At 41.6% G+C, this 18,430-nt stretch overlaps 1 protein-coding gene and 1 long non-coding RNA gene across 3 annotated transcripts; both read right to left on the bottom strand.

Annotated features, from left to right (window-relative positions):
* Window positions 1-1,521: 1,521 nt before the first annotated feature.
* LOC112250556 lies at window positions 1,522-4,254 on the bottom strand. Its single transcript, XR_002953538.2, has 2 exons — window positions 3,142-4,254; window positions 1,522-2,950 (listed from the first exon to the last, which is right to left on the bottom strand). It is a non-coding gene; the product is annotated as an uncharacterized LOC112250556 (long non-coding RNA).
* Window positions 4,255-4,809: 555 nt separating this feature from the next.
* Window positions 4,810-14,323, bottom strand: LOC112250555 (vascular endothelial growth factor A-like). 2 transcript variants are annotated; one of them, XM_024420806.1, is made up of 7 exons: window positions 13,932-14,323; window positions 7,335-7,368; window positions 7,008-7,204; window positions 6,757-6,836; window positions 6,454-6,480; window positions 6,217-6,282; window positions 4,810-5,708 (listed from the first exon to the last, which is right to left on the bottom strand). In XM_024420806.1, the coding sequence occupies exons 1-7, from the start codon at window positions 14,016-14,018 to the stop codon at window positions 5,687-5,689; spliced, it is 513 nt and encodes a 170-aa protein (XP_024276574.1). In that variant the 5' UTR covers window positions 14,019-14,323; the 3' UTR covers window positions 4,810-5,686. The 2 variants fall into 2 exon arrangements, with proteins under 2 accessions (XP_024276574.1, XP_024276575.1); XM_024420807.1 differs by having other exon boundaries at window positions 6,217-6,279.
* Window positions 14,324-18,430: the final 4,107 nt, after the last annotated feature.

Below are 18,430 nucleotides of genomic sequence, written 5' to 3'. Positions count from 1 at the left end.
AGGAAGAGACTTACTCTCCATCTTTACTTTTATCTCAACAAAGGCAGAATACACTTTTTAACCTTTCTACTGTCTGGGTCAGCTCTAAAATAAATGTTAATTACTTTTTGAAAGAAGTACTGCCTTCGTATGTAAGTATGGACTTATCCCTCTTGTGCCATGCTTGTAGTGTTGACAGTGTGTAAAAGTGAGTAAAACCACAGATAGAACAATGAGCCAGATATTTCACCGGATATGTAAGTGTGAATAATCCGGTTGGGGGTTCCACTCACTACCACATATGGTGATGAGAGGAAACCCAGAGGCCGGCAGTGGGAGAAGATTTGAGTGAAAAGGATTTTGGCCGACACGCCCACTTCACAGAGTAGGCATTCCCTAACTGAAATATTCAAATGCAATGCTAGAACACGCCAATAGGATCTTGCTAGCTCGTGCTTTGCTCTGGGCCCCCTCTTTGCTTGTTCTGCCCACTACGGCTCATTTGTTCCAATTGGAAACGACAGGCTGTGGTTTTCTTTGGTTAGATATCACAAATCTTTGGTAAAAACACATCCGATCCTCTCTCTGGATTGTTAGTGTAGAAAAGGTCCATGGAGTTGGTGGAATCGTCCTTTAGTTCATGGCCACTTGCTGGCCCAGTGCGCTTTAATTGGGTCAGGTGGAAATGGCTGCGGAGCACTGCTTGGAGCGCACGCTTCAAACCTACTGTGTTTTTAAAAAACATGTTTTACCTTTATTTAATTAGGCAAGTCAGTTAAGAACAAAATCTTATTTACAATGACAATGGACAATGATCACGGCCCTACAGATCATCACAGGCCAATTATGCCATTGACATATGGTTAAAATGTAACGAAATGACATGTACATATGAAGACAAACCTGGAAGGATGAAATTTGAAACGTAATTATTATTTGCCGAATTGATAAATCCTGATATCAAGCTGATTGAGATTACTGATTGAATAATTGATAACTGGTTCGATTTATTTGCATTATCATTCTCATGATTATGAATAAATGGTTATGATCCTAAATGACTCAATCATCATTCCTATTGGTCTGAATTGCTGAATTACCTAATTATGTTAATGAGAATGATTGTTATTATTTGACTTTTGTGATTATGAATTTGATTGGATACATGTTATTCTGTTTCCTTTGTTATACAGCACAGACAAACTACCCAGTAAATATACCACTTTCTGGTTAAAGGAATTCCTGCCTCAGTCTCCTCCATTCCTTTCAGTCACCTAACCCGTGACCTGACCACCTGTTCACCTTCACTATTGTCAGTCATCCTACCTGTCTAGCTACCCACACAGATTCCAATCATCTGTCAGTATGTTTTATTTGACTGTCAATGGTCTGTTCACGTGGTTTCCTCGATCATGCGTTACTTATGTTGTTGCAATATAACATATAAAGGAGTCAGCAGTGTGTGTGATCTCATCCAACTTCTCTGCTCAATTATATTGACTTAGATATTATCATGCTTCATCACCACAGACAGAGACCACGTTCTTGGAAATAGCGTTTATTAAGCAAGCAATGTATCTTCTAAAAAAATGAACAAAAAAAAGGTACACTTGAGCAACACAAACACAGATACTGCATTTACTAACCATCATTCAATTAAAGGATCCTGATTTGCATAGCTGCAAAAAAAGAAAAAACATGTTTTAGGAAGTCAACATCATGATCAATTTATTTTTCTGCAGCTTTTACATAGTTTATCATTTAAATAAAAAAATAATATTACAAAACATTGGTACAGAATCTGTTAAGCGTTATTTTCTCATTTTGTTATCAATCACAAGCTACTACTGCTGTGCTATTGAAACATTGAGCTTATAATATTAATATAATTACATTTCATTTATGTCCTTGCGATGAGGAGGCAGGTTAACAATGATAGAAAAACAGCTGCCAACATTTAAATATAAGACAAACTTTTACAGTTTTTTTTAACCTATTTGAACTGTGGTAACAAGCACATACAGGTGTTATGCAGTTCTTATAGATGAGAAATTCAGGAAGCTCAAGTTTTAAAATGGCTTCCCCGAGGCCTATTACTACTTACACTGAAGATAACATGTACTGTTATTTGCATTTTAGGCAGTAAAGCACAAATTATATCACCTTCTTTGCATTTGTAACAACTTCGAGGCACTCCGGTGCTTTGCAGGACAAAATAATAAGATATATCACTAAGGGCTACTGTACGTCTGACAGTCTGTCTTCTTATGGAGAACTCCTTATTTGAAAAATAAAATAAAATAATTGAACACCACATAATCAATTGTCTAAATAAGGCCATGAAAGTAACATAGGACAGGGAGATATGATGCTTGGTCTATTACAAAAACACAATCGCAGGTTTAAAAATAACTTAAACCTCATGATAAATTGTGCCAACTTAGTCTTACTTGGGAGTAACTTCCCATGCAAATACAATACAAGGTTTTAAATAAAGTTCAGCTTTTTGATAAGGCCCTGAAAATTATCATACGTCAGTCTTTGTTGTTTAAAAAAAATGCTTTGATGAACAGAATCCTCACTGGAGTCCTGAAGGAGTCTTTAGGTAAAGCACCGTCTTTCCTTGTCCAGAGGTCCATGAATTCACAAAGAGGAAAAAAGTATTCTGTGTTGCCTGCTTTCCATTCTTCTTAGACATTTTACAGTGGAAACCTACTGGCTCTTGTAAAGCATATCAATAAAGATCTTCATTTTAAATTTAGACCATACATTTTAATTGTTGTTTTGTTTGTTGGGTTCAGTTCAGGTACCCATTTTTCATGATCATGGGGGACATGTTGGAGTAGGACCCCCCCCAACACAGCTAGCTGTGAGGGATGAGACCCCGACCCGGATGGAGGGTGCTGGGCCTCTCTCTTGGACACAGTGCGAGATGAGTCCTCAGAATCTGTCAGGTCTATGGTGCTGGCATCTGTGGAGGGAAGGAGAAGATCGATTCAGTGTTTTCGGGACCAGAAAAATAAAGACAACTTCAATGATATGGTGGGGAAAGACAGTTAGGAATCAACAAAGGGAAGTATAGTAGAAAGCACCCTTCGAAACTAAAGATGATGAAGATGGTAGTAAAGACATCAGAACGAAGGGACTCAGTGAGGGACTAACCTGAGAAGCCAGAGTCTCTCTCCGAGTCTGTTCTGGAGCTTCCAGACTTCCTGGTCCTAGATTGTCCTTCTGCTTTCCTCTTGGTACTACTCATCTTGTTTCTTTTCAATGGTCGTGTCAGTCACTCAGACTACTACACCCACATCTGTGTAGTAGAATGGATAGGAAACCTGGGATGCACCCCCCCCCCAAAAAACATCTGCATTATTATATGGTTCGTTACTACATATCTATTGCAACTCCTTCCGTGTTGTAGGGGTGCAATACTGTTCTAGGGGAGCAATACGCTTTCTATTCTGTTAGAATCTAGCCGTTTCTGTGTCCCTCCTGCTAGGATTATAGTTCAGTAGCTAGCTGCAGTTATAGCATAACTGCTAGCTACTCCAATTTCTGGATTTTGAAATTAGCTAACTAACGTTGGCTACTTGATTGTCACAGACCACTAGCTAGCTATACCAACTACGTTAGCATGTCTGAATGCAACGTACCTAGTTACATCTTTCCTTTGGACGTATTAGCTAGCAACGATTACAATACAGAACAATGCATAGACATGATTGAAACCATACAAATGTACCCAACTTCGTGTCCTTGCTCAATCCTAACTTGTGGTCTATCGTCCGCTCGCAGTCTCTCCGCCACAGTCTGTCGGTCTGGTGTGCGTGTGTAACGTTAGTCGGCAAGGTAGTACACATATACACGGGGCTAGGCTTCTGGCACACTCCTGCCAGCTAGCGCACATGCAGCGAGGAATTCCAGGAGAATCCGATGTGATGCGATTTTCTTGATCGAGACGCTGCAGCAACACCACAGGGAGTGAGTGAGTAGCTAATGTTCCGAATGATCAACAATGTTCTCCCTGCTGTGAGAAACCGGATGGGACACGATCTTCTCGTCTAACGTCTGTGTACCTCACCTATCCATATCTGGAAGTTTGTGGCTGTATCGTCGTGTTCTAAGCATTTTTTGTGCTGTCTAGCCCACCCACTACTATATTTCACCCGTATGCCATCTGTGGAAATTGTGTTCAACAGTGAACTATGGGAGTTGTACCACAGATAGAACAATGACACATATATTTCACCGGATGTATAAATGTGAAGCATCCGCTTGGCCTTTCCAAATACGGTAGTGAGAGGAAGCCCTCTGGCTGGCAGTGGGAGAAGATGGAACGAGATGGATTTTGGCCGACCTTCTGCAGATGTTCTCATCGATGAAACATTTGATCCCAATACAGTTTTCTGTTTTCAAAACTAAAATCTGTTATGAACAGAGTGGACCAAGTTTAGTAGACTTTATTTAGCCTTTATTTTTTTTTAAACAACGTTTATAATACAAATTTCGGCCGTCACTAGTTACCACAGCTACAAAGGCAAAACCCGCCCATTTCTACAATTTGTTAGAAATGTAACCATAAACCTAACCGCACTGCTAACTTTATGCCTAACCCTAACCTTAGGACTAACCCTGACCATAAAGCACATTTTTGTTTTCATGAATTTTCACGATATAGCTAATTTTGACTTTGTGTTTGTGGTAACGAGTGGAAACCTGGCATTTTGCCTGTATGGGGAATCTGTGATGTGAGACCATAGTGTGCTGTTACATGACATACTAGTTTTCAAGGGGCGGCATCAGGACACACACACACAATCGAAACGACCCACCTGAGGAAAAGCTTATATTTACTCCTTTTCAAGAGAGTCAGTCAGACACATCATGACACTCAGTAAATGAACACAGCACACTCCCAAGACAAAGATGTAATTCATGAACAACTCAAAATATAATTCCCAGATGCCATTTCTGATACAGTGATCGCTATAAACTTATTTACATTTGAATATATTTCATTTTCATATATAATACAGTGGAATCCATGTGGATTTGTTATTCTTCTCTGTCTGATGAAAGTTAAGAGATATAAACATTACAGGTCTCGATATAACCTACAGTATGTCCATCCCTCCCTTCGATCATGCAATTCAGTTCAGACCATTCTCTACTGCAATGCGATCATCATGGGGAGAGGTATACTGTGAAGGTGTCTGTTCTCTCCCGAGTTCAGTCCACACCCATTCTGCATCTGTTTCAGCCTTCTTCGTTGTTGTTCCATACTCGATTCAAGCTAAATCCATTTATTGGCCTACTGCTTTTCAAGAACACTGCCTGTAAAGGTGCGGCTTAATCCCGTTGTCCCTTGGCGATTGCTTATCTCCTGTCCTGCCACCCCTCTGTCCATCTCCTCTATGTCCATGAGGTGGAGCTACTGTATCTGCTATTACAGTGGGAAATCATCCGCGTAAAAGCGTAAAAGTATTCTCAAGGCTGATATTGGGTATCCAGTATCAGAAAACTAAAGTTGTTATTACTCTGGTATAAATTGCAGTTTGGGGTTAGTGTATTTTCATGGACAATGAGTTGAGGCATTTGTGTATCTGGGGGGTAAACAAGTAGGTGTGTGGCTTCCCCCTATGCTGTCTTCATTCCACAGCTGAGTGGTGATTGGACAGCGGACTGGAAGGACGGAGATCCAAGTATCCTACTAATTGTGTGGGTGCTGACACCTGCAAAGAAACAGGCAGAGTAAATGCTCCATCATCTGATGCTATGCTCACACTGTCAAAAGCACTTCTCTGTCCCTCTTCTCTATTCCTCTCTTCTCTCTCTCTCTTCTCTCTTTCTCTGTCTCACTCTCTCAATTCAAGGTTGCTTTATTGTCATGAAATTCAGGCAGTATGTATGGCCAAAGCATACTAAACATTTACAATTACAAGACGTACATTACGGATGACGTACATTACAACAACAACAACAAAATATATATATACATGTATATGAATGGGAGTGTGTGTTGTCTTCGACAGTGGGAGGTCTGGGTCACTGCATAGTTCAGCTCCCACCCTCGAACCCACCACCGCGGCGTGAGTGTCAGTATCATGGGTAGGCAATTAAGTTTCTCTCTCTCTGTCCTCTCTCTCTTCTTTCTCGCTGTCTCTCTCTGGTGTGTTCCTCTGTGTGTGTGTGTATGTAAGACTTCCCATCACCAGCTGAGGGCAGTCTAGTGACACTTACTTGCCACAGTCTTTGGATCTTTTCCTGTGCTTCCTCCTCCTGGGATGGATCCTGACTCTGGGACTGCTGAAAAGGAGGGAAAGGAGTGGGGCTTGAGTTAACAAATATACAGAAACAAACACGTAATTCCTAGGTAGTTACTATGTGATTACCATTTCACTATTACTGTACTGTAAAATAAAGTGCTACCTGTGACCTGAGACCTGTGACCATAGAAGCAATCATTCATTTACTCACCTCTCATTCAAATGCATCTTCCTGTGTCTAAAAACAAGAGGACCGGTGTTATGAGTCTCATCAGGGTCATTCATATTCATTAGTGCGCGCCATAGCAAAACATTTGGCAACGGAAATTGAAAACAAGCATTTCTTATTCAATACGGTCAGGGTAGTCCCTTCCCGTTTTGGCCTGATTGCTTCCGTTTCGTTCCCAGGGAATTACAACCCAGGTTTTAAGAGAATGTGCCTGGGTGAAAGGGCTGTTCGTATTTTGAATTACTTAGATAGCATTACATGCCAGATGATATTAGGCTTTATTACCTGCACTCACAAGTCTGATGCTCCACAAACGTCAGCTCCACGTACTGCCCTGTCCTCTCAGTCGGAGTTATCCTCATCAACTGACACACATACAAACACACAGAGGAAAACACAAACACATGCATTGAGGTGTCCATGCGCTCAAAGATGTGGACTGACATTGGGTGTTTTACCGGAACATATATCTCTTTAAGGTTGGAAGAGGGTAGCCCAAGGCAATATGTGGCCTCCTGACACAAAGTGACCCCCACCTGCATGGTGACGTTACGTGTGAGGGTGGGGTGACACTCCAGGTTCTCGTCTCCACAGCAACCAGCGCATCGCCACAGGGGCACGCAGGCAGGGCTAAAAATATATTCCACTCCTCCAGGGTACTCCTGCTCCACCTCCACCAATCGCTCCATCGAACGACACAAACTCCGCCCCAAAACCTCCCGGAACAGCATCACTGCAACAAGAGTTGACCAATGAACTATCACTCAGACCCAGGTTAATTGACAGCGGACCAATGTCTTCACTGTCTCTAAGAAATATTAATAAGACAGTTACTTAACTTAAGGAACAAGAGAGGCACTTACCTCTAGAGTGTGGTTCCACTGGGGAGTGAGAAGTCTGGAATAAAAAGAAGGGGGAAAAATGCTATGTTATATTTCAGATAGAAGGAAATGATCACAGGTAGACATCACTGTGAACAACATAGCCAATACATAGCGACAGTTGACGCCCACTCAGTCAGTCACAGAAACTTTGACTCTGAACATATTTATTGGGCAGCTGATGAGCGTACTCTTGTGGTAGAAAGAGAATGCTACAGCTGTGAGCAAGCAAGAGTTCTGTTACAGCCTATTTTCAGCTCAACCAAGGCAGAGGGGGCAAACATAATAATCTTACAGGGCCTCAGACTCCAGACCATAGACTTATATCCAGACTAAAGCAGTGCAGTGGGATACTGTAGGATAGCAAGATCATCTCCAGTAAGAGAGAGAGATCTTTCTCCTCAGGACCAAAGATTTTCTCTCCTTATTTTCACTTACTGATTTCACCCACTCTGGGGCTTTTTGAGTTCCAATGAGAGTTGACAGTTCCGGTGAAGCCATGGTTTGGATGAACCCAAAGTTCCAATGCAGAATGATACCCCATGCTGTTTTAATAAACTGTTACATTATGTTAATCATCAAGCTGTTTTGTGAACTTGAAGCCATGGAAAGGATAGTCTTGCTGACACAAGCTCACGTTGCTTGTGTCAGCCGGGTTGATGGAAGGAAGCCATGGTTTCAACAGACCTTTGGCCATGCAATGAGAATGTCTGTCTATAGGAGACACGTTTTCCTCGATGTTACAGTGCTGCTGAGCAGCAACAAGGAGCGGTGATATGGCAAAACTGCAGCCATCCATCTCTGTCGCCATAGTGACGCCGCATAACCAACCATAGCCAACGATACATGACCATTAGTCTCTTCCCACTGACCACTAAAGCACAAGTACAAAAAGGCATCCCAGGATGTCTCTACTGTAAGTCTTTGTTTGGACACAGTGAGAGACATGTCTCCGGTCAGGAACTATGAACACAAACAAACACAAATACAAGCCCAGACAGTGAACAGGCAGCTCACAGAGACAATGGGAGAGAGACAGTTTTGGAGTTCTCACAGTAGTTTGCTAGCCATCCTTGACCTCACGTGGTCTCTCTTTCCCTCTCTCTCCTCCTCCTCACTCGATTTCTTCCTGTCCTTTCTCTTTCGCTCTTTTCTCATCTCATCTCTCTCGCTCTCTCTCTCATAAGTTGTATTTTATAAATGTCAGTTTGTATCTCTGGATTCAGTGGTCCCATCTGGGCTGGTTTCAATGGCTCTAATAAATCTCACCATTAGCCCCTTTTTAACTGACCTCCATTACATGTATCCTGTTCACACTAAGAGTTAGTTTCTCTCTACGGGTTTCAGCGGGTTATTTTATCACACACAACCCCCTGAAGTGAGACGGAGGCGGTGTTCAGGTTTTGTAGTGATTTAGGTAGAAGAGTGGAAAGTCCCGGGCCCGGTTTACGAGTGATGTAACATGCGTTTCCCAAAACACCATGCTGAGAGAACGGTCACTAAGTGTGACAGAGAGGGAGAATTGCTCTCAGCTTTCTCCATTCGAATCTAAATTCAAAATAAATTGCGCACCATAGAATGAACATCAGAATCATTTTTACGACCACAAATAACCATAACTGTAGTGACCCTGTGTTTATAAACGTGGATTTCGACTTTACCACTTCAGCATGCTTTTGTGGCACAGTCGATGCCACGTAAGGGCTACGGGCCAGAAGTTTAAGGGTTTGCCAACCACCACTAACGAGCTCACTCTCCCTGCCTGTTTCGTGACAATGCGATCAGAGCCGGATGCAGACGATGATTAGTTAGGGGGACATCAGATTTTTAACATTTCGATGCCATATTTACAATTGTATAAAATATATGCTACACATTTTCCACCAAATGGTTTCTGTGCCAATAAGGTTACATTTCCATGCACCAAATAAAAAATACAAGTTCAATGGGTTTCCATCTAATTTTCAACTCAAGGCCTACTGATGGTTTTGTCACTAAAAATGTTGCATATGTATAGCAAATGTGCCCACTCCGGTATTGGCACGTGTGCTCTAGCCAACAGCTTGCAGATACAGTGCTGGTTTAGTTTACTACATGATCAGATTATTATGGACAAAGGTGTGATATCATTTTTATTTGTCAAATAGCATCCAAGCCTTGATCATCTGGTCACCAGAATAAGACCCTCAATATTTATTGAAAGGAGCATCAAGCTCATCACCTTGCACTTTCACCACCCCGTGAAGTTCATCGTAATGTATTTTATCTGTAGCCTAATAAAATGCATGGTTTCCAAAGTGGGAGGAACACTCACCATGTCATCACGCGTGACTCCAAGTTTAATTCAATATGTTGGTTGTGAGAGGTCGACCGATTATGATTTTTTCAATGACCAAAAAAGCCGATACCGATTAATCGGACGATTTATTTATTTATTTTTATTTGTAATAATGACAATTACAACAATACTGAATTAACACTTATTTTAACTTAATATAAAACATCAATAAAATCAATTTAGCCTCAAATAAATAATGAAACATGTTCCATTTGGTTTAAATAATGCAAAAACAAAGTGTTGGAGAAGAAAGTAATATGTGCCATGTAAAAATGTGTGCCATGTAAAAAAGCTAACGTTTAAGTTCATTGCTCAGAACATGAGAACATATGAAAGTTGGTGGTTCCTTTTAACATGAGACTTCAATATTCCAAGGTAAGAGGTTTTAGCTTGTAGTTAATATAGTATTTATAGGACTATTTTTTTCTATACCATTTGTATTTCATATACCTTTGACTATTGGATGTTCTTATACGCACTATAATATTGCCCGTGTAACAGTATAGCTTCCGTCCCCCTCCTCGCCCCTACCTGGGCTCGAACCAGGAACACATAGACAACAGCCACACTCGAAGCATCGTTACCCATCGCTCAGCGCACGGGGAATAACTACTCCAAATCTAAAAGCGAGTGACGTTTGAAACAGTATTAGCGCACACCCAGCTAACTAGCTAGCCATTTCACATTGGTTACACCAGCCCTTAGGCTGATAGGCTTGAAGTCATAAACAGCGCTGTGCTTGCGAAGAGCTGCTGGCAAAACACACGAAAGTGCTGTTTGAATGAATGATTACGGGCCTGTTGCTGCTCAGTCCGACTGCTCTATCAAATCAGACTTAATTATAACATAATAACACACAGAAATACGAGCCTTTGGTCATTAATATGATCGAATCCGGAAACTATCATTTCGAAAACAAAACGTTTATTATTTCAGTGAAATATGGAACCGTTCTGTATTTTACCTAACGGGTGGCATGCCTAAATCTAAATATTCTTGTTACATTGCACAACCTTCAATGTATGTCATAATTACGTAAAATTCTGGCAAATTAGTTCGCAATGAGCCAGGCAGCCCAAACTGTTGCATATACCCTGACTCTGCGTGCAATGAACGCAAGAGAAATTACACAATTTCACCTGGTTAATATTGCCTGCTAAACTGGATTAGTAGTTATAACTAGTGATTATGATTGATTGTTTTTTATAAGATAAGTTTAATGCTAGCTAGCAATTTACCTTGGCTTCTACTGCATTCACGTAACAGGCAGGCTACTCATGGAGTGCAATGGTTAGAGCGTTGGACTAGTTAACTGTGCGGTTGCAAGATTGGAACCCCTGAGCTGACAAGGTAAAAATCTGTCGTTCTGCCCCTGAACAAGGCAGTTAACCCACAGTTCATAGGCCGTCATTGAAAATAAGAATGTGTTGACTTGCCTAGTTAAATAAAAGGTATACAAATATATATATATATTTTTAAAAATCGGAAATCGGCGCCCAAAAATCAGCCATTCCAATTAATCGACAACCTCTAGTTGTGATATCGATATGTTCACATAAAGACGTTCTCCAACCTCCATTTCTCGCATAATAGCTTTTATCGACGCAAAAAAGATCCCACCATGTCTAGCGACCAAATGATCTGTTGGCATTCATATAAATGTACCGAAACTTCCTGTTTCCATCACAGCTGTCATGATTATTTTATATGGTACGACTTTACTCGCATTAAAACTGGATGTCAAGCCATTTTGAGGATGCTGGAATTATGTTTTGGATGAATGTGCGCATGTCTACAGGATACATTTGATGTAGCCTAAGCAGACTAAAACATTGTGACTGGTTGTGTTTAAAAAGTGAAATGATAAATAGTTAGGCTATCATGAAGCGTTAGGTTCTAAGGTGCTTGAGGTATTGCTGCTCGGATTGGAGAGGAGGCAGAGGGGGCTTGAAGCTTTCCTGAATAACTGGGCCTGTCAGAAGCATATGTGGCCACGTTATTATAGGACGACTTGGGAGAATGATGACCTGCAACAGACAGCGTATCTCAGTATCAGAAGTAAAAATTTAAAAAATACAGCCAGGCTGGCCAGCTATTATCCTTTCTAGATCGTATAAACTGTTGAGAGTAGACCCACCCACTGATCCAAATGGAATGAAACATTCAAATCACAGGGCTATTGCACTTATTTTCAAAATACATTTTCAATGCAGCCTAGAGTAGAATTGTGTACTCACTTGGAAACAATAATGCAATTATTCATTGCATTGTGGGGTTGTAGGCTGCTAGGATAATTGTATTGTCCCTAAACAAGATCAGTGGGGTACCTTTTTGAGCTGCGTGTCTCATGTCTTCACTGTTCTTTCATGAGCAATGATGCACCTGGCCTCCACCTACCACTATTGTCACTATGAATGGTGGATAGAGGCCAGGATAAACAGTTAGACTGGTAGACTATATTGACATGTGGTATAGTAAAAGTTTGAGGCAGAAAAGCGTTGTGCATAAGGTAAGTACCAAAACACCATGATATTGGGGAGGTGCATGTAAGCAGATGAGGAAATTAGGCTAGGATGGAAGAAATTATATAGTAAAACCTGCAAAATAGAGAATGTTAAACCAGGGGAAAAATGCACTACCCTCCCGTGCCCCCCCCAAAAAAACACACAACCCTCCCCAAACAAAAACAAAAAAATTGACAACCCTCCCCTATTTTGGACCATCGTATACACTTCACATACATGGAGGCTACAGTGGTACAGTTCCTCGCTTGAGCAGTAGTGTGACAATGACACTGCACACCCTGCTGAGTGCATCGCAATAATGTGGGTTCAACATCTCCTCTCGTTTATCTGTACTGATCTGAAAACACTGGTCAGCTGAAAGTATCACCAGTCCTGCTGTTCCACAAGGAGAGGAGGAGAGGATGCCACTTTTGATTGTTGAGATACATCCCAAGTCTCAATAAGGGTCAGGTGTTGCTACAGGAAAAGGAAGCACCTGCGTAATGAGACTATTACCGTTACGTCCCTGAGGACCAGCCCATGTCCCTCCATCTCTCCCTGCCTGCAACACCATAGTGCTTTCATTGTGTATAAGAGTTACACTTTACATGTAATAAAGAACACATTTGATGTATTTTTACCCTCTTACTTAGGACGTCCTCCTATTCCACCGTGTGATCGACGGGTCTCTATCTCTCCTCTGATCCCAGCTCCCTCCACCGACAATATCATGATTTGCTTTCACTATCGATCCCCAACACACTCATTGTGTCTTACATTCCCAGCTGCAACATTAACTCATCATTACGGCATTATTTGGTGCGCCCTGTCCACAAAGATATTGCACCAAATTGTGAGCTGTTCTTGTTTTCAGACTGTAGCGTTTAGAAATGTAAATATCATCCATCTTTTTGTTGTTGTTGACATATCTGCTCCGTCCCAGGTGGGCTAGCCAGCAGCTGCAGATGGGGTGTCTGTTTCTGTGACTTCTGCTGCTGTAAATATCTGCTCGCATGACTAATTAGCAACACGCTGTCACGATAAACAGCACAAAGCATCCCTGTATAAACTATTACGTCGGTATAAACTTGAAACTACATTTCCCAGAAAACCTCAACAGCCCAATGCAGGTGGTCGCCACTCAGTGTCTGTTGAATGTGTTGCTGGTGCGTTTGTAGACTAACTACTGTAATACCCTGAGAATGATCCATTATTTACCTTGATGCCACTTCAGTATTAGGGGGTCAATATACGCTAGGAGAGGATTAATTATATTTTACTATCTCCCTAATGTTGTAAAAGTGAGGCGTGATGACAAAAAGTGAGTTACAGTACTAGAAAAGAATAGCTCTAAATGTGACTCTAATGACTTTTTCACGTGAAGTCGTAATGGGAGTCACATTTAGGGGGCAGAGAAGAAATTGGAGATACAGACATGTGAAGCAGTTACGAACTAACCTTTTACAGAGAGTTCAGTTTGGAACATTGCATACAATAAAGTACAACATTAATAAGGTGTTACTTGCCATATATGAAAACGAATAGGAATATATATATAGCCTATCATTATTTGTTTCTGAGTACAGAGGTTTTCAAGGAGGCTGAACCATTGTTTATCAAGAACTAAAGCCGAATGATATCACCACAACATGGCAAAATGTATTGACCATTTACACGACACATGTTCGCTATTGTCCCTTGATAGTGACAGGCTATAAAACAGTCACACTACTTTACCTGAGTAGGTGCCAAGTGGAACATAAGAGTTGCCAAAATCTGCGAGACGCCGACGAGAACGTGCATCTTGAAGGAAAAAGTGTTCATTTTTTTGCACACAAATTTTTACAAAACAATTTCACTGAATCTGAGTAGCTGTCGGCATTGACAGTCTTGAGTCAAGGTAAAGAGATGCGCGTATTATCGACCACTGTAGAAATGACGCGATTGAGAACAGATTGAACGAACCTTGGATGACTATCGCTGTCGGTGAAGAGCAGTCAGAGTAGGACTGACTTTTTGTAAAATACTATATTGCAGCGCTTGGACATAGCCTAATCTGAAGGTGATTAGTGAAATTCAATTAGGTTACTTTTACTAAGGTGCTTATCAAAGCGTTCCAGTGTCCCATAATGTTATGTCTTGCCCCAGACCCCCCCTCTCCCCTCTCCCTCTCTCACACGAACACTTTCTCCCCACTTACAGTACCAGTCAAATGTTTGGACACACCTACTCATTACAGATTTTTCTTTTATTAAAAAACAACAACTATTTTCTACATTGTAGAACAATAGTGAAGACATCAAAACTATGAAATTACCCTTTTAGTCATGTAGTAACCAAAAAAGTGTTGAACAAATCAAAATGTATTATATATATATTTATAAATATTTGATTCTTCAAAAAAATCCACCATTTGCCTTGATGACAGCTTTGCACACTCTTGGAAATTACTAATTCACTCCGAATCCCTTTGCGTGAAGAATAATTAATACAGCAGATGTGTAATTATAAGTGATAGGGTATGATACTTAGTGATTTTTGATGAAGGAATGAACATGATAGTTCATTATTGAGACACGTCCAAGAGAGATATGACAGCATGCCAGTCCTCCCTCGCACTAAAGTCTGATTGTTTACCTTCAGCCTCTACAAATTCTCATCATCCATTTATTTTCCGAGATAATGAATGAATTACGATAATGAACCAGATATTTTGCTCTTTCAAGTGCTCAAAACACTTCATACGGAAGGAAAGCACGACATCGACTTCCAAGCTACGCAGCATTCTCAGAGCTCATTTTTACCACCCAAGTTAGAGTGAGTTGGTGCTTCTGACCCATCGCAGCGGCGAGTCTTTACAGTGGGTAAGGGGGAGTAGATTAGAACCCTCGTCTGCCAGTAGACACAAACACACTTTATCTGTCTAGACGTGTGATGGTGATGGTGCGTTTACACGACTGCAGGAATGAAGGAGGAGGATCCCTTTCAGACATTCTGCTCATATGTGGAGTGGTGCCATGATAACCTCATCATGTCTGGGGTAAGACCAGACAGGGACCACACTCTGAGGGGCCAGTGTACATACACAATTCACTGTGCATGTGCAACTCATAGGCCATGCTACTCACACCTAGAGGGAAAGATGACCTTCCATCTCTGTCCATGATAATGGTACAGCTCTGTTATTATTTCAAAGAACAACTCTCACACCCGATGATGATGAATATAACTACTGGGCACAGACGTCAGTTCAACGTCTATTTTTTGCTTACATTTGGTTGAGTTGTCAACTAATGTGAGTTCAATGTGAAATCAACAAACAAATTCACCATCACATTGGATTTTGGTTAAAAGTTGGGTGAAAAAAAAGAATAAATTCCCTTACGTTGATCAGTTTTCCACATTGATTCAATGTCATCACATTGACATTTTTGCTTGAAATGATGTGGAAACAACATTGATTCAACCGGTTTTTGCCCAGCGGGCAGTAACTTGTAGTGGACCTGTGGAATCATCATACATTTCTGCTGTTAAAACCAGAGTGATAGACAACCAGATGAATTGGTAGTTTTGTTTTGAATGACGAGAGATAACCAGGATAGATGATCCCTCCATCTTACACATCTCACTTATCACATACTCTGGGGTGTTTGGTGTGTATACAAGAGTGGTAGACACTGTTATCCTTCTGAGTGATGTATACTGTATACAATGGTTTGACTCTTTCACCACAGCCCTATAATTCATTGAATTGGGTGAAATCCACAATATGAATGAAAGAACAGTATAGCAGTCAGTCGGTCAGCTTTTTAGTCAGGGAGGGCCCTATAGCAGGGGTCAAAGTTAACAGCTGTGACTTTCTGTCCCTGTGAACTGAGTTGACGCCCAAGTCCCACTCTCAGCCCAGACTGAGTGACTTGTGATTCCCCAGTCTCAGAGGAGGGAAACCGGGAAATGGAGACCAGGCTTGGTGGAGTTTCCCAGGATAGAGCAACAGCGGGTGGGACTAGCGTTGCAAAAGTCTGGGAACTTTCAATAAACTCCCTGGTTTTCCCCGAAATCCCAGTTGGATGCCTGGAATCAGGAGGGAATAAGCAGGAAACCTGTAATCAGGAAGGAATAAGCAGGAAACCTGGAATCAGAAGGGAATAAGCAGGAAATCTGGAATCAGGAAGGAATAAGCAGGAAACCTGGAATCAGGAGGGAAAAGGCAGGAAATCTGGAATCAGGAGGGAATAAGCAGGAAACCTGGAATCATGAGGGAATAAGCAGGAAATCTGGAATCAGGAGGGAATAAGTAGGAAACCTGGAATCAGGAGGGAAAAGGCAGGAAATCTGGAATCAGGAGGGCATAAGCAGGAAACCTGGAATCAGGAGGGAATAAGCAGGAAACCTGGAATCAGGAGGGAATAAACAGGAAACCTGGAATCAGGAGGGAATAAGCAGGAAATCTGGAATCAGGAGGGAATAAGCAGGACATCTGGAATCAGGAGGGAATAAGCAGGACATCTGGAATCAGGAGGGAATAAGCAGGAAACCCGGAACCAGGATTTCTGGAAAAGCAGGGAATTTTGGTAAAGTTTTGCAACCCTAGGTGGGACTGTTCTATATGAGTGTCTCCTTGGGATACCCATCTCCATATACCCAGATGTGGACAGAGACATTAAAGAGAGAGAGAGAGAGTATGAAGGCACTCAACAAATTAAGACGGATATGTGCCGGGGAATTGTGCAAAATCTTTTTCCTGGGACATATTTAAAGGGTGAACGGGCAAGACAAAATATTTAAGTACCTTTGAACGGGGTATGGTAGTAGGTGCCAGGCTGCCCGGTTTGTGTCAAGACCTGCAACACTGCTGGGATTTTCAAGCTCAACAGTTTCCTGTGAGTATCAAGAATGGTCCACCACCCAAAGGACATCACTATTAGGAAGGTGTTCCTAATGTTTGGTATACTCAGTGTCTATCATGTGTATATAACTAATAAACAAACTCGAACTTGAACTTGAGAATAGAGTTTGCCAAGAAGTGCTTAGTCAGATTTCTCTTAACATGGAGCGGAAGCTCAGGAGAACAGGAGAACAGGAGTGTGACCCTTGAGGGGTCTGGGTCAGGGAAGTCCTGTTGGGTTCACTGTCACTAACGTATAGAATAGGTGGCCCTGTAGGGCCACAGGGGAGTCCCCCACAGAGATAGCTCCAGGGCTGACGAAAGAGAGAGAGAGAGAGATGTTGTGTGTGTGTGCGTGCACTATTGGTGTGTGCATGTGCATGTTTGTATATCGGCAACAGATGAAGTCAAACTGGTGATTGGACTCGGAGTCTGAGGTGCAGCAGAATTCCCTAGTCTCTGCCAATCTTTTGAGTAATGACGCCACATCAGTTCCCAGACAGACACAGTAGCAACCACCTAAACAGTTTATGGTTTATGTGACCGCTGAGGGCAAACAACCACAACCTCAGACAGACACACACACACACTTTGGTTTCACTATGGCGCCTCCTTGTGGGCGATACATGTTGTACCCAAAACTTGAACATTTTGGTGTTTGAGGTCATTTTCCCCAGACAGTATATGGATCCCAATGCCCATATGGGATCTATAATCAACTAGAATGACCAAACCTGATCAGACAGGTACATTCAGAGTTGATTTAATGATAGTCAAACACAGGCACATGGACACCAAAGGGATCTCAGCTATATGATTGCATGTCATTGTGGAACTCGGGAGTGTGTGTGTACGTGTCTGTGTAAGCTGATATGAATGCAGGAGGATAGAGAACCTCGTAATCAATAACAGTCACATTGCATGTATTGCACACAATCATACGCTATGACGGTGCCGTCCTTTTTTCATGCCAGAAATAGATCATTCGTGTTTCAAACGTAGTGTAAGCACATCCAATGACTTGCAGGTGCTAGGTTAAAAAAAATGAACTTGTGAAATAATGAATAGACACCCTCACAATGGTGTCTGTGACTTGGTGCATTATGGCCCCATTGTTTTACAGCGCAACACATCAACCTGAAACGATGAAGACCTTAAATGTTTATCAGTCGGTCTTTGACAGAAAGAGTCAAAGCCACTTGGAGTTTGCTTGCCAGACTCACTGCTGTCACACAGTATTTAGCAGTACATGGCACTTCATGATGATTTCCTTGGCCTGGTGTTCATTACTTTGGAAGAGGCTAGGAAATAACCCTAATCTAACTTCAAACAATACCCCTGACTGCTG

Source organism: Oncorhynchus tshawytscha, linkage group LG05 (genome assembly GCF_018296145.1).
Source record: "Oncorhynchus tshawytscha isolate Ot180627B linkage group LG05, Otsh_v2.0, whole genome shotgun sequence".
NCBI classification, from domain to species: Eukaryota; Metazoa; Chordata; class Actinopteri; order Salmoniformes; family Salmonidae; genus Oncorhynchus; species Oncorhynchus tshawytscha.
This window is presented reverse-complemented; position numbering and strand designations above follow the sequence as displayed.